The sequence below is a fragment of the Solanum verrucosum genome, unplaced genomic scaffold, assembly GCF_900185275.1.
Source record: "Solanum verrucosum unplaced genomic scaffold, falcon-dt-bn FXZP01000060.1, whole genome shotgun sequence".
Classification (NCBI taxonomy): Eukaryota; Viridiplantae; Streptophyta; class Magnoliopsida; order Solanales; family Solanaceae; genus Solanum; species Solanum verrucosum.
In genome coordinates this window covers 2,765,105-2,789,315 of record NW_026020129.1, presented here as the reverse complement: position 1 = coordinate 2,789,315, position 24,211 = coordinate 2,765,105, and the positions used below count along the sequence as shown (strand labels likewise).

Genomic DNA, 24,211 nt, shown 5'->3' with positions numbered 1-24,211 from the left:
ATCACGCCTTTTCTACTTGCAAACGACTAACAAACACAAAAAACAGGACTTGATGCATTCACTACTAGAAGTAGAACCAATAAGATTCTTATTCTTCTTATAAGCGAATACATATAAATGCAGACAAGTGAAGAGCTTTAGATTAAAACATACTGAGCTCATTCATGAAACTACAAGAGTTGTATAGTCATATGCAGATTATTTAAAGACAACAACGCTTCTGCAAAACTAGCTGACTTGGCATGGTATCCAGATTCCACTGATATTAGCCAGTATCAATTTAACCAGAAAAATGATTATTACTTACATTAACATAAGGGTACAATACCTCTCCAAATGGTACAGTTTGCCTCCAAAAAAACATATTGAATGGTCTCGATAAAGATAAGACAGAAGGGAAAATTCACATAAAACACAACTCTGACAACTTGAAAAGCATGGCAAATCCATTGTCATGACTGCGCCAAACTTGACAAGCTTTTGCTCTGGAAACCTCAAGGTGAAAAGCTAACGTGGCCTCACCTATTCCTACTGGTCGAAACCATTTGTACTTAAAACTTTCCCACCTGCAACTGCAATAAAATATACCACAGGCTCATACAACTATTAGTTCCTTGCAAATTGTACTTTCAATTGTAAGCTTGGCCATCAAACGTACTTGTAGCTTTCCAGCAACACAAATCTATATCAATCATCATAGACTCTCCAAAAGGGCCTCAATAGACTTCAAAATACAACCATGTCATATACTTTACCCAAGCAAATCCTTGAATAAGTTGGGATTCTGACTTGTTGGGTTCACACCCATTTGTCTCACAAGTGCATCTTTTTCCAAAGCCTCTTTAGTATTTGGTCCCTTACTTAATTGTGCTGACAGAGTAACTGCACCTCCTGTCCCATGGCCATTCTTGTCAGGTGCATGAGAAATTCCAGGGATAAGATTTGCATCACCACTACCAGTTGAAAGGAGATCTGCCGTTCCCATATTCTGCCCACTTAAGGAAGTGTCACCATAAAGAGACATAAAATCAGGTGCTTTAGTAGCACTACTGGAACCTAGAGCTGCAGTTCCTTCATTTAAATCAAGCAACCCTTCTAATTGCTTGAAAGGATCCACAAAAGTTGCATTACTAATACTAGTCGGTTCACCCATGTCGAGCAAGTCTGGAGGTGGTTGGGGACTTGCTTTTACAGCACCTCCATCAGAAGGTCCACTCTTTTCTGCATGAGACTTGTCTACAGTATGGCTGTTTGGCCTTGATGCCTTGTGGCCAGCAGCAGGTCTTTTTTCAGTTTTTGATACACCACCAAAGAGGGATGCAGCAAGTTTTTGCTTTTCCGGATTAATTTCCTCCTGCTGCCTTCTTGAGTCGTAAGATACATCACGTGTTTTTGAGCTTAAGTTGCTTGGTACATCACGCTGGGTCGCTCCATTCTGAGTCTTATAGGTATCAGAGTCTGAAGTAGATGGTGAGGAAGAGGAATAAGTTTGCTTACCCCACTTCTTTTGAACACCATCAAGTCGTAGCTTGATTTCAGACGAGCCTGTACCAGACACGGAAAATTTTGGTGCAACAGCTTCATGAAACTCTCTGTGATAAGTTGGTTCTGGTACAGGAACAAGTTCGGTTGAGGATACTGGTGGGACTGGGGGTCTTGATGGTACAGAAGGTTTTGGAAGCTCATAGGCTTCAAATCTAAGAGAATGTCCCGATGATCCATGTTGTTCTTCAACTCTAAAACTGCTGATACTTAAAGCTCCCGATCGCTCACTCTCAGGAATATAGGGTTGAGCCCCTTTATTCATTGACTCTTCAACATAACCATTGAGAAACGATAGTTCTCTATCAACCTGCAGAAAAATTTCAAAATAGTTGCCCTCAAGTTTTAACAAAACAAAAATTGAAAAACAAAAAAACGAGCCTTGTGAGTTGTGACACTGTAAACTTAAATCATATCTTTCCAGTAACAAAAGCAAGTGGAAACATCAAATCTTAACCTCTTTCACTCATCCACAGAGAATAAGTTAGTAATATGAAACCCACAACACGGAAATAACAGCACCCCAACTTTTTTCAGTTTCATCCCAGAGAAAGTTAAGTATTTGTAGCTTGAGAAAAGAGGGCAGAGCCTGTTTGGATGGGCTTATTTTAAGTGCTTTTGAGCCAAAATAGCTTTTAAACACTTTTGTAGTGTTTGGGTAAAATAAAAAAGTGTTTTTAAGCACTTGTTTTTAAGACAAAAATAAGCTAAAAGACGGTTAGAATTCCTAACTTACGGATAAGCCCATCCAAACAGGCTCTAAGGGATAAATTTGAAGCACCAACATGAAGAATGCCATCTCCAGGAATCCGAAAAATAAGCATGCCAACTTTTAAGTTCCAGGCAGATCAGTGATATAAAGCCTGCTATGAAAAGATAGATCCATGATTTGTGGCTCATTTAAGGTAGAAGACCCACATTTTACCCCAGAAATTGTACTCTGGCAGGTTGAGAACATATTCCAAAAACAGTTAAATAAGTTTCTTCATTTTTTATATTTTGCAGGGATGGGGGGATAATGCCAAACAGGGTGATACAAGAATAACGAAACCAGGTATATTAAACAAAGCTATCTGCTATTGATGAAGAATTCATAACAGAATTGATCAGTAAAAGCATGAATTTCTGACAACTCCGTCAATATGTCTAAGCCTGTTAATAACTTGAAATAACCTTCATCATGAAACATTCAATAAATTCCGAAAACAGTCCTTACCACGACGTCTTCACAGCTAGCATCCATTGGAATAATATTTTCAACAGCACGAGCATCTAAGCCAATAACCGATTGAAGTTCATATGCTCGTTGTTGTAGATCTGTTGAGTTTGATGCTAACAACTCTTCAATGAATGATTGACACTGCATTGAGCCAATACTTCAGCACTCTGGAATTTGTATTGGGGTTTGAAAGAAAATCTAGCATTGAACAAGAAACTCCAATACATTGTATTTTTTCCCTTATCCTGTTTTTAGACATACAACAACATACCCAGTGAAATCCCACAAAGTGGGTCTGGATAGGGGAGAGTGTACATAGACCTTACGTCTACCTCTTGGAGGTAGATAAGTTATTTCCGAAAGACCTTCGGCTCAAGTGAAGCAAATCAAAGTAATAATGGAAAGGAGAAACGACAATGAAGAAAAACATGACAACAAATAGGAAAGCAGTATGAACATATATGCAAGGAACCGTAACATCAACAATAAGGTGCGATCACCTAAACATAGCAAACAACAAATTCTAACAGATACAAAAAGCCAAAGACTACATGAATAAGCTAATACTAAGACGACGCTCGGCTACCTACTAAACTTCTACCCTTACCCGCAACCTCCACACCCTCCTATCTAAGCCCATATCCTCGGTAAGCTGAAGATGCGTCATATCCTGTCTAATCGCCTCTCCCGAATACTTCTTTGGCCTACCTTTGCCTTTCCTCATCCCCACTAGGAAAGCCCATTATCCGCTAGTGTTGAAGGTTACAGTTGTTCCTAAGGTTGACCCCAAACAGATCCTTAATCCATCCTTTCTCGTTAAATCTGATTCTTTTACTTGCACATCTGTTGCATATAACCGAGAGAGAGAGTTGAAGGTATGTTTTCCCTTCCCTAACTTAATGAAATTTCCAGAGACATTCCCTATATAGATAATCTCACAAGATCTTTTCTGATGAAACCTAAAATTCGCCTTCATTATTTTTTTAAAGCTAATATAGAACCAGGTTAGTGGCTTTTTGTTGTTGATAAAGTTGGTGGCTCATTTTATTAATAACAGAAAAAACTCAAAAAGAAGGTACAAGTAAAGGGAGTTTGATCTTGGTGTCTTACATTACTAATCCTTCTATTTACTGTATGATGTCAAGGCTTTTCCACCATCACATCCTCTCTCACAGTAAATGAGATGGGAAAAATGAACAAAGAACTTGTCTTTCGAACTTATAAAATTGGCAATCAAATAATTCTTTTTTTCCCTTCCCCTGTCCATCGATTTACCGACTTCAGTGGAGTGATATTTCAGACATTTACTCTCCTTGTTAGATAGTATGTAGATTTTCTTCAATTCTTTTTTTTTATGACCATGGTGTCCAGGCCAGCTTTTGCACACCTCAACTAATTTTTCCCCAGACTGTCAGTTACCCACTATGGGACCCCAACTTACCTGGATTTCCAGTTTAAGACCTACTAAAGGAGGAAAAGCACCCTACCAAAAAAAACTCAGGGATTAACCCTGAGTCCTTTGGTCAAGGGTGGAGGCATCCTATCTTATCCCATCATAACCATTGGTGGTAGCAGTTTCATTTTAAATAAGAAAGCAATCAATCAATATGCCTCAATTCCAAAAGTAGTTGAGATTGGCTGTATGAATCCTCTGTCCATCCCACTCTAATGGGGCAAATTCCATTCCAATACTAAAATGATCTTTTATGGAACATACATATTAAGGCAATGTGGTTCTTTTATTCCTTGGGAGAAAAGACAAAGATACACGGTTCATTCTCATTTTCTTGCCCACATGAAACTCATTTAATTAAGATATAACTTTGAAGTGTTAAGCTCCTCATCAGCAATAGAACATTTTACAAATGATTCTACCAGAAAGAAGAAATAACTAAAGAGTCTGCTTTATGATTCTAAGAATTTATATTTAATGATAATCTGAACTTCCTAAAGCCCATTAAACTAAATTAAATAAGATGGTTATCCTCCCCAACTTGTTTGGGACTGAGGCGTAATTCTTGTTGGTGGTGATTATTCTGCATTTGTAAAAATGGGTATGTTTTTTCTCCCTTGCTAAGAACTTTCTCTTCTTTGACAGGAAACATGGGAGTTTATTCAAAATGGAACCAACAGGTGAAGATAACATCACATGCCAAAAGGTACGATCTGGGGAGTCAGCAAAACAAACAAAAACCTATCAGCCTAACTGTTGGGATAGACACTAGTATCTCTAAATCAATCTTATCTAAAGGGAAAAAAAAAGACTAACTGACCTGGTTTGAAAGGTAAATTTACTTACCTCAGGCAACACGTCCACTTTCCTCCCAGCTGCTATTTCAAATGAGTATACTTTCATAAGTGCTGATACGGCATAAGCCTACAACAAAGGAACAGACAATCCATAAGGAGTTCAAATTTTAAGAGCTCATCAGTGAAGGTTTTGTATAGACTTTTAACACTCTTCATAAAGTTTACAAACAACCTGTCAAATAGTTTGACTGTAACAAATAGGTTTTCCTAAATGAGGAAGAACCTGATGCATAAAATGCTACTTGCCAAGAATATTTCATTTGTTAACCAAAAATATAAGTTGGAGAAGTTTATCAAAACTCTATTTATCTTCACACATATTCTCCTGTATTTGAGCAAATTTAAGAATTTCCTAGTTCCATAAAGGTAAAGATTAAACTTCTTAACACCAACTTTACACATGCTTTGTCTGCTACAAGTCCTTTCTTCACAATGGCCCCCAAGGCTTTAGTCTAGTGGTTAAAGTGCAATGGGTTTGGTGCAGGTCATAGGTTCGAACCTTCCTGCCGACAAAAGTTTGTTATTTAAGTGGAGACGGGTAGAAGGGTGGGTCCATTAACCCAAGTATCAAACCATGCGCCACAGTTTCTCAGGAATTTCTTGGTTATACCAAAAAATTATATATCTTTAACAATAGGACCAGGATATAGCTCAAAGGATTTCTTGTTTGCTTACCATCTTTACCCAACAAAATAACCTAATCTCTTGCAGTTGAAGAAATGAATAGTTGTCAGCATTTCTGCTTCAAAGAAATATAGAATGCTGCTGAAACAAGGAAAAATAGAGAAGAAAGTCTGATCCACCTTCAGAGAAAAAATTGCTTGTACTGTTATACAATTTCCTTTTGCTTGTCTCAACAAGTGAACAAAGAACACATAGTAATGGACAAAAAAATCATATGCAATAAATTACTCATATCTTAACCTGCTGTTATGGAACCAACTTCCAGCATTAACAAGTACCTACAAGGCTCTTTTGGAAAGTCTATTAACCATCATGCTAGTTCCAATAATTGATAAATATGGTATTTACCGTAATGAGATCAAAAATCAATTACAAAGAGCATATTCGTACTATCCTGTTAAACAGTCGAGTTGCCACCACCTGAGTACCTTCTAATACCAAAGATACAAGACAGCAGGAGGTCTTCAGATACCATTATGAAAGAAAATAACTTCTAGATCACGCAACTTTTAGAACACACACTGTTGTGAAAAAGATCAATTCCAGATATCTAAACACATAATTCTAGGACCTGATGTCCTGGACAATCATACCAAAACATGGGGGCTATCCTCCCATGTTGCTCAGATCACATCCTCTCAAGTAGGGGTGTCTAATTAATTAGGAGCAAAAGGCAAAGAGGGTTCACAGCTCTGAAAACCAGAAAGTTAAGGAAGCTTTTCGAATCAGAATACATTTCATTTGGTGAGTTTTCAACACAATTGTCTACTAGCTTTTTAAGATCAAGTGGATCATAATACAGAAATAGGTCATACTAGAAGCAGGCACCTCGCAGCAGCAGCAATTGAACCTCACATACCTTGACCATGTCATCAGTTGAATGTGCCTCAGCAATATCACTTATTTTCCCTGTGATATAGGAGGCAGAATACTTCCCATCAGCAGTACCATACTCCCCCAAGACCCAGCAAATAACCTGCAATTCACAAAATTGTGAATTAAGCACCAGATGAGGTGAACTGAGAATGTTATATACACATGACATGAGTTCTGATCAGAACATGATTTAGTTACTGCAAGTAGGAAGAGAAAGATGGAGGGAAGAGAAGAGAGAGAGACAACTGGTTTTGGAAACCTGGAGAAATGCAGAGGGAAGTTTTGGCTCTCCCATGATACGCAAATAAGATTCCACCTGCAACCAGTCAAAGAGTTATCTGTTAGAAGTGCAAAAACAGGATATACGAAAACAATATCTGCTGCGCAATTATTTACAACACGAGCAAGATAAAGAGAAACAAAAGCTTATCCAGAATCTGCAACAAGAATATCTCAAATTTTCATCTTGCCAAGACGGAGAAACAAGGAAGTAAACACACAATTTAAGTTACTCACAAATCAAAATAACAGAACAACCATTATCTTATTCTCAGGCTACCAGAATGGGAATAGATTAACAAAGTAACCAATGACTCCTTATAAAACCATAAAAAAGTTCCTTTAAAACAATCTTAGAACTAATTTACCTCAGGGCTCAGGCCCCTCAACTACCAAAACCACCTTTTGGTAAAGAATAAACTATAGCCTAGAATACTACTTAAATGAAAATGCAAAGACAAGCCGCCAGTTTCTATCATAATAGCTATCTAAGCATATATTCTCCCTTTTTTGTTTTCCTTTTTTATTTTGATAAGTTATTACTAATAGGAATGTTTCCTTCTTATCAGTTCATTTACTTAGTTTTGAGAAGATTCTATGAAAGTTATGCCAGCTCTTAGCATTCTAAGAGTTTCCATCTGAGAGAAATAAAATATATTCAAGACATTAAACAGGCTCAGGACAGTAATGTTTTAACAGATGGAGCAAGGTAATCATTAATACATGGGGAAAATGCATATACAAGAAGTATTCCAAAAGGTAGGCACAGGACAGTAATGTTTATCACAATGATCGGTATCCATTAAAGCCAAAAAAGCAATGCAGCATCAAATAGGGGGATATTCTAGTCCTTTGGGATAACAGAATATGGAAATGCAATGACTCACTCCCAGGAAGCATCTCAATCACTTGTTTCTTTGAGAACCTACAAGAAGAATTCAGTTGGCCATATACAGTACAGGTGTGTCTGGGCCTCATTCAAATACAGAAAGGAGTGAGTTCTGACAGGAATTGGGATCAGTCAGAGGAATGGGGATGATTGGAGGAAACTTCAATGTCTGTAGATTTGAAAATGAGAGGACCAACTGCACAAACAGATCCATAGCTATGAGGGAATTTTCTGATACTATAATGGACCTGCAGCTCATAGACCTACCTCTTCAAGGTGCTCTTTTCACCTGGGCAAGGGGGGAAGACAACACTCAAGCTTCCAGGATCGACAGATTTATCATTTCAGCTTAATGCAATGAAAGCTTTTAAGCTGTCAAGCAAACAGCTCTCTCTAGAGCACTCACTGTCTCTGATCACAAGCCTATCCTTTTAGAGAGTGGTGAATGGGACACAAATCCTTCTTACTTTGAATTTGAAATGTGTGGCTGAAGCATGAAGGTTTCCTATACATGATAAAGAATTTGTGGCAGAACTATGTGAGCAATGGCAACCCAAATTTTGTTCTGGTTCAAAAACTAAGAAACCTCAAGGACATTAGCAACTGGATTACTGAAGTCTTTGGGAGGTTGGATGTAAAGAGAAACAAGGCCTTGGAGGAGCTTTCCACGAAAGATCAGGCTGCTGAAAACAGACCCTTAATCCAACCTGAGAAGCAGAAGGCTGTCAGCTTGAAATAGAACTTACGGAGCTGGCCAAAGCTGAAGAAATATCTTAGAGGCAAAAATCCGTTTATGGCTGAAAGAAGGGGACAGGAACACAAGATATTACCAATATATTGCTAGCTCACATGAGAGGAATAACAACATTGACAAAGTCAGACTGGACACTGGCCTAACGGAGGATAAGGCGGTGATCAAAGAAGAGATTCTGAATTTTTATCAGAACCTTTATACTGAGAATGAGGCATGGAGACCCAATGCTAGCTTTGATGATGTTGCCTGAATATCAAGAGAAGAGAGTGAGCTACTAGAGAAAGTTTCTGAGGAAGATGAGGTACGTGTTGTGATTCAGTCATGTGCACCAAACAAAGCACCTACCCCAAATGAATTTACTATAGTTTTCTATCAAAAGTCATGTGACTTTATTAAGCCAGAGGTAATGAAGTATCATCAATCATTTTCACCCGCAATGTTATATGGTCAAATTCAGACCCCACCTAGTGGGATTTCATTGGGCTTGTTGAATGTTATATGGTCAAATCTTGCAATGCCTCTTTCATTGCTCCAATTCCCAAAGAAAGGAGGTAGTTGAGATTAGAGATTTTAGACCTATAAGTTTGATTAGTAGTGTGTATAAGATCCTAGCCAAGCTACTAGAAGAAAGGTTGATACTGGTAATGGGGTAACTAGTCTCTAATCATCAAAATGCCTCCATCAAGCATAGGCAAATCACTGATGCAACATTAATTGTCAATGAGGTCCTAGATTGGAGGTACAAAAGTGGTGACCCTCGTATCATGTGCAAACTGGATACAGAGAAGGCTTTTGATCAGCTCAATTGGACTTATTTATTATCTACCCTAAGGAAGATGGGGTTTGGGTAGATAGATAAAATGCGTCGAGTTCTGTAGCACAACAGTGAAATACTCAGTAATTGTTCATAGAGGTCCTGTGACATTCTTTTCCCCACATAAGGGATCAAACAGCATGATCCACTTTGACCATTCCTATTTATTCTAGCCATGGAAGGTCTCAGTAATAAGCTTGAAAAGGCTAGACAAATGGACTGGATTCAGGGTTTCAGGGTTGGTTCTAATGCTGGGACCACAGTCAATGTCTCCCACCTGGACTCCCACTTGTTGTATGCTGATGATACCTTAATTTTCTGTGAGGCAGACAAGTCACAAGTGTTCTTTTTGAACCTGACCCTGCAACTTTTTGAGACTCTATCAAGGCTACATGTCAACAAGCTGAAAAGTATCATTTATCCAGTAAACAGTGTGCCTAAATGCTGGGACCACAGTCAATGTCTCCCACCTGGACTCCCACTTGTACGCTGATGATACCTTAATTTTCTGTGAGGCAGACAGATCACAAGTGTTCTATTTGAACCTGACCATGCTACTTTTCGAGGCTCTATCAAGGCTACATGTCAACAAGCTGAAAAGTATAATTTATCCAGTAAACAATGCGCCTAACTTAGAAGAGGTATCTGGTATTTTGGGATGCTCCATTAGGCTCTCTCCCTACAACCTATTTAGGTCTTGCACTTGAGGGCAAATTCAAGAACTGTGAGATGTGGAATGGAGTCATAAAGAACTGTGAGATTTAGGACAATATCTGTCTGTGGAGGGGTAGGCTAACCCTCATTGACAGTGTTCTTGATAGCATGTCCACCTATTTCATGCCTCTATTTCCCATTCCAAAGCAGGTGGAGGATGAGCTGGACAAAATCAGAAGGAATCTCTTATGGGAAGGAAAAAACAGCTCTCACAAGTTTCATTTAGTCAAATGGGATAAAGTTATTCAGCCTAAATCTAGGCGTGGTCTGGGCATCAGAGATTTGGGCATGCATAACAAGTGTATACTAATGAAACGGTTATGGAGGTATGCTGCTACTGACTCAACCCTCTGGAAAGAGGTCATCAAGTCAAGCATGGAGTGTTGGATAACTGGTGCTCCAAAATTGTTAATGCACCGTATGGGGTAGGACCATGGGAATACATCAGCAAGCTGGGACAGGAATTCTCTCAGAATATTCACTTTAAAGCTGGTAATTGGTGCACATATTATATTTTGGAAAAACAAATGGTTGAACAATTTATCACTCATGGTGGAGTTCCCCACAATTTTCCAGATTGCTCATGCCAAAGACGCCTACATAACGACAACAGAAGAGGCAACAGTTGGGACACTCACCTCAGAAGAGCTATACAAGATTGGGAACTGGGAAGTCTACTGGACCTACTAACTAGGATTGAGGAATATACCATTGTGGAGAATCCACCTGACATTCTGATGGGGGGAACAGAAACAACTTCACAGTTAAAAAGTGTTACAAGCAGTTTAGTTTGCAGAATCAAGATTCTGATATCTGATCATGGAAGTTGATCTGGAAGACCAAGTTCCCAACCAAGGTTATCTGCTTCAATTTTTGAAGGGAGCTTGCCTAACACTACATAACTTAATAGAAGAGGCATTCAATTGGTCAACAGATGTTACATGTGTAAGGAAAGCTCAGAAAATATTAATCATTTGTTTTTGCATTGCCTAGTAGCCACTGATCTTTGGAACATGTTTTTGACTCCTTGGCTAAATTGGATGCTTTTTGTTAATGAAACACATTACTTCATCAATAAAAAAAGAACCAAAAATGTTGAAAAGACATACAGCTGATGATCTCAGCTGGCTATCTGCAGTGTCATCTTCTTCTCCAAATCCCTCAGCAATCAGCCGCATCAAGTTGTGGGCAACCTTTAAATTCACTAGATCTCCTGCGTGCTCAAACACTTTATTCATGGTCTGTAAGCACATCAAAACACTGTAGTTGGTACAACAATACAGAAAATGTTAAGGGAAAATTAATTTGCAAAACTAAATTGACCTGGATAAACCATTGATTGCTCGGTGCAAACTGCTCAGCAAGTTCGACACATCTGGATGCTATCTCGGTTTTAGAATGGTTATCATTTATACTCATCATGTAATCAATCATACGGTCAACAATAACTTCTACATTCGATGGCTTTGTCATTTTATACAGCAGCTCAAAAGTCTTCCGCTTCAGTGTGTCATCTGGGTCCTGTATTAAAATGGTCAGCATCAGAAACAGAAACATCAAAGAAAGCATCTCCATCTTCCAAAGCGTATTGATTAATAGCTACCTCTGTACAATAAAAGGGAGGAAATTTTTCCTTTTGGGGAAATGAATAAATCGAGCCAAAATTCATTTTCCTCTCAGTGTTATAGATGAATACAGTACTACCCAAATATACCATAAAACAAACTAGGTAGCTAACTAGCCATAATGTAAAGAAATAACCGGAATTGTGGAAGACAAAAGGTACTTAGAAGTTGGTTAAAAGAAAAGCCCATAAGCCCTTGGTTCTATGTTGTCTCAAAATGTGGACTTTAAAGATGTGCAATATACCCGTGCAGTGATAACTAGGATGAATAATTATCTTATTCAAAATCCAAAGTTCCAGCAGTTGTCGCTAAGAGTTTCTTAATCTGGCTTTGCAAGGGGGGAAAAAAGAAATTGCTTTCAAAGTTTATTTAAAGGTGCCAAGGCTTGCGAAAGAAAATGTTCAATTTCACCGAAAAAAGGTTCTAATAAAATATGGGCAGACTCTGTGCTGCAGGTGTTAAACAGACGGTCCAAATTTTAGACCCTAAGAAGAAAATTTGGCTTCCACCGTATAGGGAAAGAAGCAACATACCAATCAAAAAGAGAAAAAGCAAAGAAGCAAAGTATACATGATTTCATTTCTCTGTCTTTTGCATTAACCTTCGGAAGTAAGCCCATATTAGTACTCAACGCAATTGAGCACTCTATAAAGATGATCAAAAGTACTCCAGATTTTTGGTCAATTTAAGGTAAGAGAAGAAATCAGGGGGTGCCAAGAGGCTCCATTCTATTGAGACATTGTAACGTAGGTCTATTGCTTCTTTTGGTGGAATCACCTTGGTCTTCTTTTTTCTTTTTTTTTTTATGACAAGGGAAACCCGCACCCTTTGGGTGCGCAAAGGGTAAAACCCCACTCCTATGCAATAGCGCAAACCACATAGAGAGGTAACCCGCACTAGGCAAGCCCTGTGCGACGAGCTCGACCCAAAAGGCAAACCCTTTGCTTTCGCTAGCAAGGGGTTTCGAACTTGACACCTCCAACATGGAAATCCCAAGCCCAAACCACTGAGCCACCCCGAAAGGTCCTTGGTCTTCTTTGAATTAGCGCATGTCAAAAAAGGAAAAAATGAAGTGAAAGAGACTAATTATTGCTCTTACCCGCATTTGTTGATAGAAAAGCACCGAAATGATATAACTTATAGTATGGTTGACATGATACAGTCCAAAAGAAAGAGAAAAAAAAAAGAAGGCATGCAATCGCAAATAAAGGTGTTGCAATGCTGAAATCGAATATCTGAACGTTCTAGCAATATATTGCAGGCATAAACAGGAAGGACAAGCTAAAATTGTCGTGGATCCATAAATTGAAATATCCTTTGTTTAGAAAGGACCCAAGAAATAACGTTTCTTACCTCTAAACAATCAATCACGGCCAGTTGGTGCTGCTCAGCAATTTCTGAACTTATCTTTATTAATCTACCAAGCGCATCAATCCCCAAGTACTTTAGATTATGGCTATCATTCTGTGCACCAGGTAATTTTGAACAAATTAGCTTCTAAGTTCTAACAACGAGGCACTCCCACTGCAACAGAAAGGTACACACAGCAGGATGAAGAAGACGAACCTTCAAAAATTTGGCAACTGCTTCTGCCGCAGTTTCTAAAATCTTGGGGTTAGGATGTATTGAGGAAACACAGCATATGCACTCATATAGAATAGCGTTTCCTATATTACTTGATGAATCACTCTTTCTCATAATGTCACCAACAATTGTATACATTTGTTCACTGGCTTTTTTGTCACCGCTTCCGAGTAATGCCAGAATTTTCAATAATTTGATCTGCATGTAAAACAACAAAAAATGAGCTTACAAGTAGGGACCCATTTCTTGTCAAAAAATGTAGAACAGAAATAGCCAATGGAACAGTTCAAATCTCTACAAACAGATAATAAAGAAGATTAATGGATAAACACTGATCAAATATGATGGTTACATTCCCCATCAGATTGCTTGCACTACTTTATTCAGTGAGCTACTGGTTTTTCATATACAAGTTATATACTGTATTAAGCCAACAAGTTGACAACTTCTCATGTGAATATCACTGCCTTTTACTTTTCCTCCCAATTGTTCTTAGTATCAGACTAGTATTACATTTGATGAAGGAAATCAGCAGCATATTTTTTCCCTCTTAATCCATGCACAAATGAAGAAACTACTAACATTAGGTTTGGCACAAAAGAGGTAAAGGAAAGAAAGAGTGATCGGTTCCTTCTAGTTCCAGAGGGGAAAGACACTGTGAAAGGACCTATACGGTCCTAGCCCTCCTAGTTTATCTTTCTCAAAAACTCGTAAACCTCCCCTTTTCTATTTCCTCAATGTCAACATTTCTACCTCCATCCAAAAAAAAAAGCATAGTGTAATTGCATCTTATAATGACATACAACAACAACAACAACATACCCCGTGTAATCCCAGAAGTAAGATATAGAGAGAGTAGAAGTGAGATCTAGAGAGAGTAGAGTGTACGCAGACCTTACCCTACCTTGGGAGGTAGTTAGGAGGTTTCCAATAGAGCCTCGGCTCAAGGCAAAGCAAATCAAAGCAGCACAAAAAATGAAAGAACTGAGGCGAAGGGATCATAGCAAAATACTACAGAAAGCATGACAAAATACTCGGAGAAAAAAAAGAAAGAACAGTAACTACACCAAAAAAAATGTGATAGTCGAAGTACAAGCAACATTAGATAATAATAAAAACCAATGGACAAGAAACTATAGGAGCCGAGAAATACTAGGATTACTAGTATGGAAGGATAAGCGAGTCAACGCTCTACTGCCCACTAACCTTGTACCAGTGTTGTAAAAAGCGCAAAAAAGCGCGCTTAAAGCGAGAAGCGAGGCGAGGCGAGGCCCCTGTGCTTTTATTTCGTGAAGCGAGGCGACATTGAAAAGGCGCTCGCTTCTACTGTAGAAGCGAGAAGCGCAGAAAAGCAAAAGCGTAAAAAAAGCGCGCTTAATTTGAAAAAGCGCTAATTAGGGTTTTTTTTTTTTTTTTTTTTTTGACAAGGTAACAGTTTAGGGTTTCTTTTTTTAAAAAATTGTAAGTTTTTTTTTTTTTTTAATTGCTGAAATCCTTATGCGACTTAATATACTCTTTCACGACTTCAAATTCTTTTTGGACTGCTCTTCTCCTTCTTCTTCTCTGCTGCGACTGCTCTTCTCCTTCTTCTTCTCTGCTGCGACTGCTCTTCTCCTTCTTCTCTGCTGCGTAAGTTCTCTTCTTCTTCTCTGCTGCTGTAAGTTTCTTCTTCTTCTCGTCTTCTCTTCTTCTCTTTTTCTTTGCAACTGATCTGCGATTTTTTTTCTATTTTTGGTTGCTGCCAGGTTACCACTGCTGTAAGTTTTTTTCTTCTTCTTCTTCTTCTTCTCCTCCTTCTCTTCGAGGTTGCTGCTACTGTTTTTTTTTTTTGGTTGCTGCTGGGTGTTATCTATATTTTTATTGCTGCATTTTTTTTTTCCAATTTCTGTTTGCTGCTCTGTTTTTCAATCTCTATTACTGACCTGCTTTTTTTTTCAATTAATATTACTGCTCTGTTTTTTCCAATTCTTTTGCTGCTCTGTTTTCTTTTTTATTTCTATATAGTAACTGTGATCAGTGATGTGTGTATGCTTGCTGCTCTGTTTTTTTTTTATTTCAAGACAGTGCGACTGCTCTGGTTGCTGCTCTTAAATCTTAATAGTCTTTATTTTTCTTACTTAGTAAATTTGTTGTTTTGTTACTAAGTGACACTTCTTTTTTGCTTGTAGTAACTAGTGAAGTTGTATTTTCTTATTCAAAATGTCACAAAAAAGGGATCCGGCTTGGGCGTATGGAACTCCTATGGGTAGTAACACAAAAGTTAAATGTAGCTTTTGTGATGTGACATACAATGGCGGAATATTTCGTCACAAAAAGCATCTTATCGGTGGCTATAGAGATGTTAAAGTATGCCCGAACGTCCCGGATAAAGTGAAGGAAGAGATCAAAGAATATTTGTTGAAGAAAAATGAGTTTAAAATTCAAATGAACCATGAAGCATCCATGGTTAATCTTGTTGATAATGATGAAATGGATGATGATGAAGTTGAAGTTAATATGCCAATGGGGCCTCCCTCAAAGCATCAAAGGATGCCTTCAAGTAGTGGGAGTGGGTCTTCCATCAATAGCACTATCAAGGGTCCTATGAATCTCTATTTCTCGCAAAAACCAAACGAAAAGAGAAAAGGTGGACCTATTGACTTAGAATCTTCTAGAAAGATTTTGAGGGATCGTGCTGTATCTGCTTTTGCTAGGTGGATGTATGATGCAGGGCTTCCTTTCAATTGTGTTAATTACACAGAGAGTTTTGGTGAATTCATTGAGGCAGTTGGCCAATATGGCCCTGGAATGAAGCCCCCCACCTATCATGAGGTAAGAGTTCCTTTTCTAAAAAAGGAGGTGGAAAAGACAAACAAGATAGTAGAAGAACATAAGGTTCAATGGAAAACATATGGTTGTTCCATTATGATGGATAAATGGACAGCAAGGAATGGAAAAATGGTCATTAATGTTTTGGTGAATTCTCCAAGAGGGAGTGTGTTTCTTGAATCTTATGATGCTAGTGACTCTTCTACCGATTCTAATAAGATGTTTAACTTGTTTGAGAAGACTATCATGAAGATAGGCAAGGAAAATGTGGTACAAGTTGTGACTGATAATGCAAGTGAGAACAAAAAAGCGGGTAACATGTTGAAGGGAGTGTTCCCACATATTTTTTGGACTCCTTGTGCTGCTCACTGTATCAACTTGATGTTTGGTGACATTTTCAAAGAAGCCCCGTATTCTACAGGTGAACTTGAGTCTTGATATTTAATTTTCTTTTTTAAACTTTGTTAGCTTCTTTACATTTTAACTACCATTTTTTTAAACAGTTTTTGGTAAGGCAGTTAAGGTACATGCTTATATCAATCAAAGGGCATTGTTGTTGAATATGATGAGGAGATACACAAAGCAAAGAAATTTGGTAAAACCCGCCAAGACAAGATTCGCAACAGCTTTTTTGACTTTGTATAGTTTTTATAAGCAAAAGAAAAATTTGAGAACTTTGTTTATGTCAACTGAATGGAATGAGAGTATCTATTCAAAGGAAACTCTTGGTAAAGAAGTTGCAAGACACATTATTAGTCCATTTTTTTGGAATGACGTTGTTCAAGCACTTAGAGTTGGTGGTCCTTTAATTCATGTACTTCGTATGGTGGATGGGGAGAAAAAACCACCAATGGGTTACATTTATGAAGCCATGGACAGGGCCAAAGAAAGTATTGAAAAGGCATTCAATTATGATACAAGGAAATATAAAAGTGTTTTTGAAATCATTGATGCAAGGTGGACAGATCAACTTCATCAACCTTTGCATGCAGCGGGACACATTTTGAACCCAGGGCTCTATTATAAAAATAATGACATGAAGACTTTAACTGAAGATGTGTGGCAGGGATATCATAAATGTGTTGAGAGGATGATCCCAGATAAAAATTTGCAAGACAAAATAGGGGAGGAGCTTGGTGTGTACATGAAAGCGGATGGCCTACTTGGAATTGAATCAGCCATTAGAGCTAGAACCTTAAGGTCACCAGGTGAGAATTTCATCTTTTAATTGTGTTTAAAGCTTCAACTTTTAAGTTATTACACATCTTTTAAAATAACTCTTCTACAGTTGAATGGTGGATGCAATATGGTCATAATGTCCCAAACTTGCAACAGTTTGCTATTAGAGTGCAAAGTTTAACTTGTAGCGCATCCGGTTGTGAGAGAAATTGGAGCGTGTATGAACATGTGAGAAACTACATTACATTATTACTAAATTAATAGGTATCTTAATCATCCTAAGTCCTCCTATTAATTCCTTTGTACTATGTGCAGATTCATAGTAAAAAGAGAAATAGGCTTGAGTTGACACGCCTCAATGATCTAGTGTTCATCAAATATAATAGAACATTGGCGCGTCGTTACAATGCTCGTAATACCATTGATCCAATTTTGTTGGATAGTATTGATGAGGCAAATGAATGGTTAACCGGAGCACCCCAAGATCACCAAGATGAAGAAGTGTATGAAGGAGAAAGTCTCACTTATGGTGATGTTTCTATGGCAAGTGGTGTTGAGGAGAATATTTATAGTTTTAGGGGGAGTACTTTAAGGGGCAATGAAAGAGGAGCTAGAGGTTCCAGTTCAAGTCGAAACCTTGTTGATGAGCCTTCTGATGATGAAGAAGATGATGACCAAGTAGAACCCTTGGTTATGGCACTTGAAGAGTTTGAGGATCTTGTTGAAGAATAGGAGTTTGATTCTTTTGTGATTTAATTATGTTTTTGATTTTTTGCTTTATATGTTATGACTTATGAGTATTATTGACTATCTATTTACTTTTAATCTAAGAATATATTACCTCTATTCAGTTATTTAATATTTTTTTATTTTTATACTAAATATCGCTTTACTTAAAAAAAGCGCGTGCTTCGCTTCTCGCTTCTCGCTTCTGTGAAGCGAGCCCTTGTCGCTTTTTTCCGCTTCTCGCTTCCCAAAACACTGCCTTGTACCATAATCCATGCCCTCCACAACCTCCTAACTAAGGTCATGTTCTCGGTAAGCTACAACTGCGTCATTTCTTGTCTAATCCCTATCCTCAATATCTTCCGCCTATCTCTACCTCGCCTGAAACCATCCATAGTCAACTTCTCACACCTCTGCAATAAGGCATCATGCATCTCCTCTTCACATGCTCGCACCATCTTAGTCTCCCTTCCTGCATCTTGTCCTACATCGAGGCCACTCCTACCTTATCCTGCATATCTTTACTTCTAATCTCATCTCTCCTAGTGTGCCCACACATCAACCTTAGCATCCTCATTTCCACAACTTCCATAACATGAGAGTTCTTGACTGGCTAACACTCCGCCTCATACAACAAAGTTGATCCAGCGACCACTTTGTAGAACTTGCCTTTTTTAAGGGTTTTTGTTTAAAACGGGTAAATGTAGAACTTGCCTTTAAGTTATTTTGACCCTAAAGTCGATGTATTGCCAGCAAATGGACATGAGTTTACTTGTTGACTTGCAGAAGTGGTTAGTTCTTCATCACCTTTATATGGGATCAAGTTCTATTTGTCAAAAGTTAGATACTCTGCAAGGCTAGAAAATCTTAAACTATGCAAACCTCCATTTACTGACAACATACATACAATCAAATTATTCACAATTGATCAATTTAGGTGTCAGATATATTCTCTTTTTTGGGGGGATAAAATTGGCTTAAGCTATATTCTTAGATTTATTGCTCTCTAACATTTGATATAAGCCAATATTTTATTCTCAAATATCACGTTAAACAATTATTTCACTATTTTAGAGACATACTAAGAAAATTAGAAAACAACTTTAATATTTTGAGATTTTGTCTCATTCAATTATAAAGATACTTTTACAATATAGTGGAAGCTTGTACAAAGGTGAATTAATTCAAAAAGCAATAGAAAATGACGTACCACACAGATAATAAAAAGTAATAGAAAGCCAAGAAAAGACAATCACAAATAATAAAAACAAAGAGATTAAGATTCACAAGGGACAAACTATACCACAAATTGATCTTAGGTAACTCAACAAAATTGAAAATACAACAACGACGACATACCCCGTGTAATCCCATAGGTGGATGATAAATTTTAGGGATAATTTCAGCAACCTCCCTTCTGGATTACCTTTGTACAATAACCTCCCTTGTGGTTTAGAATACTAAACACACCTCCCTCCATCTGACTTTTAAGCAATAATAGTTGGTTCATATGAAAAGATAGTATAATATTCCAAAACAAACCTTCCTAGACTTATTTATAAGATGTTAAGTTTTATACTGCAAACTCCCTTCAAAAACTCTTTACGCTACATATTGTGTATACATATTGGCAATCTCATTAAAAGAAGAAGAATTATGAGACTTTTTTGGGAGCCTAATGTATATAAGAAACATCGGACTTTCAATACAATTGTGATTTTCTCTTTATGCTTAAGTTCCATAACAATTAAAAGAATTTGTAATGGTTTCTTCTGGTGTTTCCTTACAGACTTGGGCCTCATTTGTTTGAACCAAAATGGTTCAAATCTTAGGCCACTAAGTTCATTTGTTTAAATTAAAATTTAAGCATTTGTTCATCTGGATAAAGTCTAAATCATTAAGATCTTGAACAATCACTAACCACCACCACTCTATCTACAATCACTAGTCACCCCCACTAATCACCTCTATTGTCACAGTCACACCACCATTGTCGCCAACCACCGTTATCAACCGCTATTGTCAGTCGATACCACACCAACCAACTTTATCATCATAATTATATTAATTGCCACCACCATTACCATCACATCCCTACTACGAATCACCTCCATCATCACAACTAGCACCGCTACCAACTACCACCCACACATCGTCCACAATCACCATCAACTACCAACATCAACCATCTTCACCATCACAACCACTACTAACCGCCATCATCAGGTCAATCACTACAACATCAACCACCTCCACCATCACAATTATCACCACCACTACTACAAATCATCTCAAACATCACTAATGTTACTTTTTTCAAATCAAGTAATGATTATATTTTTATTACATTTTTTTATGACAAGGGAAACCCACAGTCGCTACCCTTTGGAGGCGCACAGGGTAAAACCCCCGCTCCTGTGCAATAACTCGCAAATCACACATGATTTTTATTACATTTATATTTTTTATAATATTTAATTATTGATTTATTTTTTTGATGACAAGGGAAACCCGCAGCCGCTACCCTTTGGATGCGCACAGGGTAAAACCCCGCTCCTATGCAATAGCTTGCAAACCACATAGGAGAGGTAACCCACACTAAGCAAGCCCGGTGCGACGAGTTCGACCCAGAAGGCAAACCCCTTGTTTTCGTTGGCAAGAGGTTTCAAACTTGAGACCTCCAACATGGAAGTCCCAAGCCCAAACCATTGGGCCACCCCGAAGGGTATTAATTACTGATTTATTTGAAATGTATATTTTCTATATTTACAAATAATTATGCACTTTCAAATATTAAAAAACAAACCATCTTAATCATTCAGTGTTCGACAACAACTTAATCATTCAGAGTATGATGTTTTAATCTTAATGAAAACAAATGAGGTCTTAATTATAGATAGATAAGACATAATGGAAAAAAAAAAGATCCATATAGGTGATTGGTTGATAGCTACTCAATAGGTTTAATATTTAACTTAATTTTTCACTTTTATTTTATTTAGTATGATGATGATAAGAAATAAGCTTAAATGATAGTGAGGATACATATAGCATACCCAATTGGTTTGGATCTAAGGTGTAGACACATAGTTATTGTAAGATTTGTTATTGGAATGAAAGAATTTGAACCTCAACAGCGCAGACAAATCAGAGGCCCAACCCTCAGAAAGTAAGATGGTAGCATGAACTTGAATGGCCACTCCATAATTTGAGAGAAACATTGCATCAAGACAAAATACGTAAAAATACAACCTTTCCAGCTTTAAACTTTCACAAAGAAAATTCGTGTACATATCAGCAAGAGATCAAACTGGAATTTTGATTGCATACCTGAATGAATGGAGCAGGCATCTGATGATAATCATAACTCTTGGGCAATCTCCGCTCCGCTACTTGTTTTAGAATGCTTACAAAGCTGACCACCAAATCCTTATAAGAATTAACATCCTCTGAGATAAGATCATAAAGAGGGCATAGCGTAGAGCCCATAACACCAGGATCATTGTCACATAGCCTCTGCAAACAAAAATAATTGTTAAATAACAAATAGGATCAGTTACGCCATAAAAGGGATCTATTTTCTCTTCAAATGCATCTAAACAATATTTGCATGCCATTCAATGTGCACATGCTTCAGTTCATTATCTACCTCATCACTTATATCCTTATCACTGGCAAATTCCACATTCTTCTCATAATTTTATCCAGCACCTCAGTCCTCTCTTTTTTGATACAACACCATACTAAGGTCATTAATATCCTCTGGAGCTTTGTAAAATCATTAAAAATATCAATAGATCCTATTCTCTCTCCACTGTGCAGCTTAAAAAGGAAGTGTTAGAAAATCAAGCGATTTCTGCCTATCTGCCAATGCCTTGGTCGGCAAAGTTACCCGGTACTTGTACTAATAGTAAGGTGTATGCAAGTTGGCCCGGGCATTATCGTTATGAAAAGAACATAAAGTGTTAGTAGAAAAAAAACTTACAGCATTTGGATCATGTCCTATTGCATCCTCCTATGTCCCAATCTTGAATTCAAACACTAGTAATTTTTCATAACTTTTTTCCAGTAGGATAAATTTAGAGAAGGGAAAACACATGCTAAACTAATAAGTTCAAGTGCATCTTTTTTCTCTATATACTCTTATCCAACTATTGCTTGGACATGTATTCTTTTAAAACATTCTAACTCGCTTAAAATAATAGTACAGGAATTTCTGTATAACTTATGCTGGATTGCACCAAATTACCTCAATAATACATGTATTCCACAATGCATTCTGGACAACCAATTCAACTATTACTATAAAACACAAAAAAAAATCTGCAAAAGAATGCACCTTTCTGAAATTGGAGACAAGATGGCTAACAGAAGATGGTGATTTCTGATGAAACCGGTGAAGTGCCATAACTGCCTTTTTCCTAACAGCTTCTTTTGAATGCCCCAATAAATCCACCACCTGAGGCAACACAGCTGGGATAGTCTCCTCATTAATCAACTTACAAACAGCATTCAATGCAGCACAAACTACCAAATAATTATCCGATTTTAAGTCTTTCTGAATAGTATTCACAATCAAGATAATCAAATCATGATCTTCATTCAAAAAAAGTGTCACAGCTAAATACCCAGTACGCTTAAGATGTAAATTATCATCATGCGTCATTTTCACAGCATGTATATACCCAAATGACGCATCATGTCCTAACATTTCAACATACACTAATCTCATTATATACTCTTTCATCTTCCTTTTAGGTATATCAGGCTCAATGATTCGTTTCTTGAGAATTTCGATCTCGTTAATCACGATTCGATCTTCTTCAGCTTTAGATCGGGCTTCTCCAATTGATTTAATTAGGTCAAGAAACTCTTTAGACTGTCCAAATCCTCCTTGGGAGCCCATTGCGAGCTCCCTACCAATTGTCTTCAACTGCTCCAGCTTGGATTTTCGGATCAAAAACCTGGATCGATGATGAATCAAACGACGTCGTTTGAGGGGTTTAGGGTTTGAATTTTGAGTGGATCTATGGGTAGAGTAGAAGGGAAACAGAGAGTGTAAGTAGTAGGTGAAAGGATATTGATACACGGGGAGCGTGAATCGTAAGGAATATGCAGAAGACGGAAAAGACAGTGTTGGGGACCCGGCAGTAGAAGAAGAAGACGACGATGATGAGAAGATAGAAGGAAAAAAAAAAGATACTACTAGTAGATGTGTTTGATTGAATTAGCTGGCACGTGGTAAGCATGCTGTTTTTTTTTTGTTTCTTTTTGAGTATGTTATGATTAGGGGTGGACATTCGATATTTGGTTCAAAATTTGATAATTCGGTATATATGGAATATTTTAAATTTTAGCTCAATAATCAATAAATTAAATTTCGATTGATATGGTATTCGATAATATTGTATTGAAGTTGAAGTTGATTGCGTTATAAAGTTAATACAGTTGTTATAATTATTTTTGTTTTCAATATGAAGACATAATATAATAGAAGATCAATAAATAAAGAGAACATAAAAAAATATTGACACAACTAAAAGGCATGTGTTAAGGAATTAGAAATCAATGTACCCAAATAATATGGACAACCAAGGTAAATTGTTAGTGAAATATTTGTGTCTAATCTCTTGAGATTCTAATATTTTGTGATCAAATGCAATGTTATGTAGTAGTAAATAGTAACTAAAGAATATCATACATTGTAATATTGTCAACATCGTATCATTTTGTACGGTTAATGAGAAGTAAGCAATCAACATCATGAAAAAGAGTAAAATCAAATGACCGTTCTCTTTTTATTAATGCCTCTAGATACATATGTTTTTGAGTTGTTTATGTTTAGTCTTTAATTTTCTTTTTGAACTTGTATCGATGGGTCTACTGATATATAATACTCTTATGGAAAAATTATGTGGACGGGTATCTTTTAATAAATAATTACTGATTTTAGCGATACTTTTATTTATTACCATTTATAGCAATACATAACAATACTATAATAAATCTGCAATATGTATCAAAACTTAATTATGTATGCAATATAATGTGTATTATAATTGTTTTTACAAAAAAATTGTTATGTTTGTTTGTTAGGAAATTGACACATTGTATTATAAGTGTATTAAAATGTGTGATAAATGTATTATCCATCAATAAAACTTGTATTATATGTGTTCTACAAATTGTTCTCTGATATGTATTAAAA

General features: G+C 37.1%; 2 protein-coding genes across 2 annotated transcripts; one reads left to right on the top strand and one right to left on the bottom strand.

Moving 5' to 3' along the window:
* Positions 1-279: 279 nt before the first annotated feature.
* Positions 280-23,131, bottom strand: LOC125826821 (AP-4 complex subunit epsilon). The gene is made up of 11 exons (XM_049506163.1): positions 22,343-23,131; positions 21,334-21,519; positions 13,273-13,488; positions 13,060-13,170; positions 11,405-11,602; positions 11,191-11,322; positions 6,891-6,947; positions 6,615-6,731; positions 5,061-5,138; positions 2,759-2,902; positions 280-1,852 (listed from the first exon to the last, which is right to left on the bottom strand). The coding sequence occupies exons 1-11, from the start codon at positions 22,907-22,909 to the stop codon at positions 752-754; spliced, it is 2,907 nt and encodes a 968-aa protein (XP_049362120.1). The 5' UTR covers positions 22,910-23,131; the 3' UTR covers positions 280-751.
* LOC125826831 (uncharacterized) lies at positions 16,608-18,159 on the top strand. Its single transcript, XM_049506174.1, has 3 exons — positions 16,608-17,306; positions 17,387-17,505; positions 17,593-18,159. Exons 1-3 carry the CDS (start codon positions 16,661-16,663, stop codon positions 18,007-18,009), a joined length of 1,182 nt encoding a protein of 393 aa, XP_049362131.1. The 5' UTR covers positions 16,608-16,660; the 3' UTR covers positions 18,010-18,159.
* Positions 23,132-24,211: the final 1,080 nt, after the last annotated feature.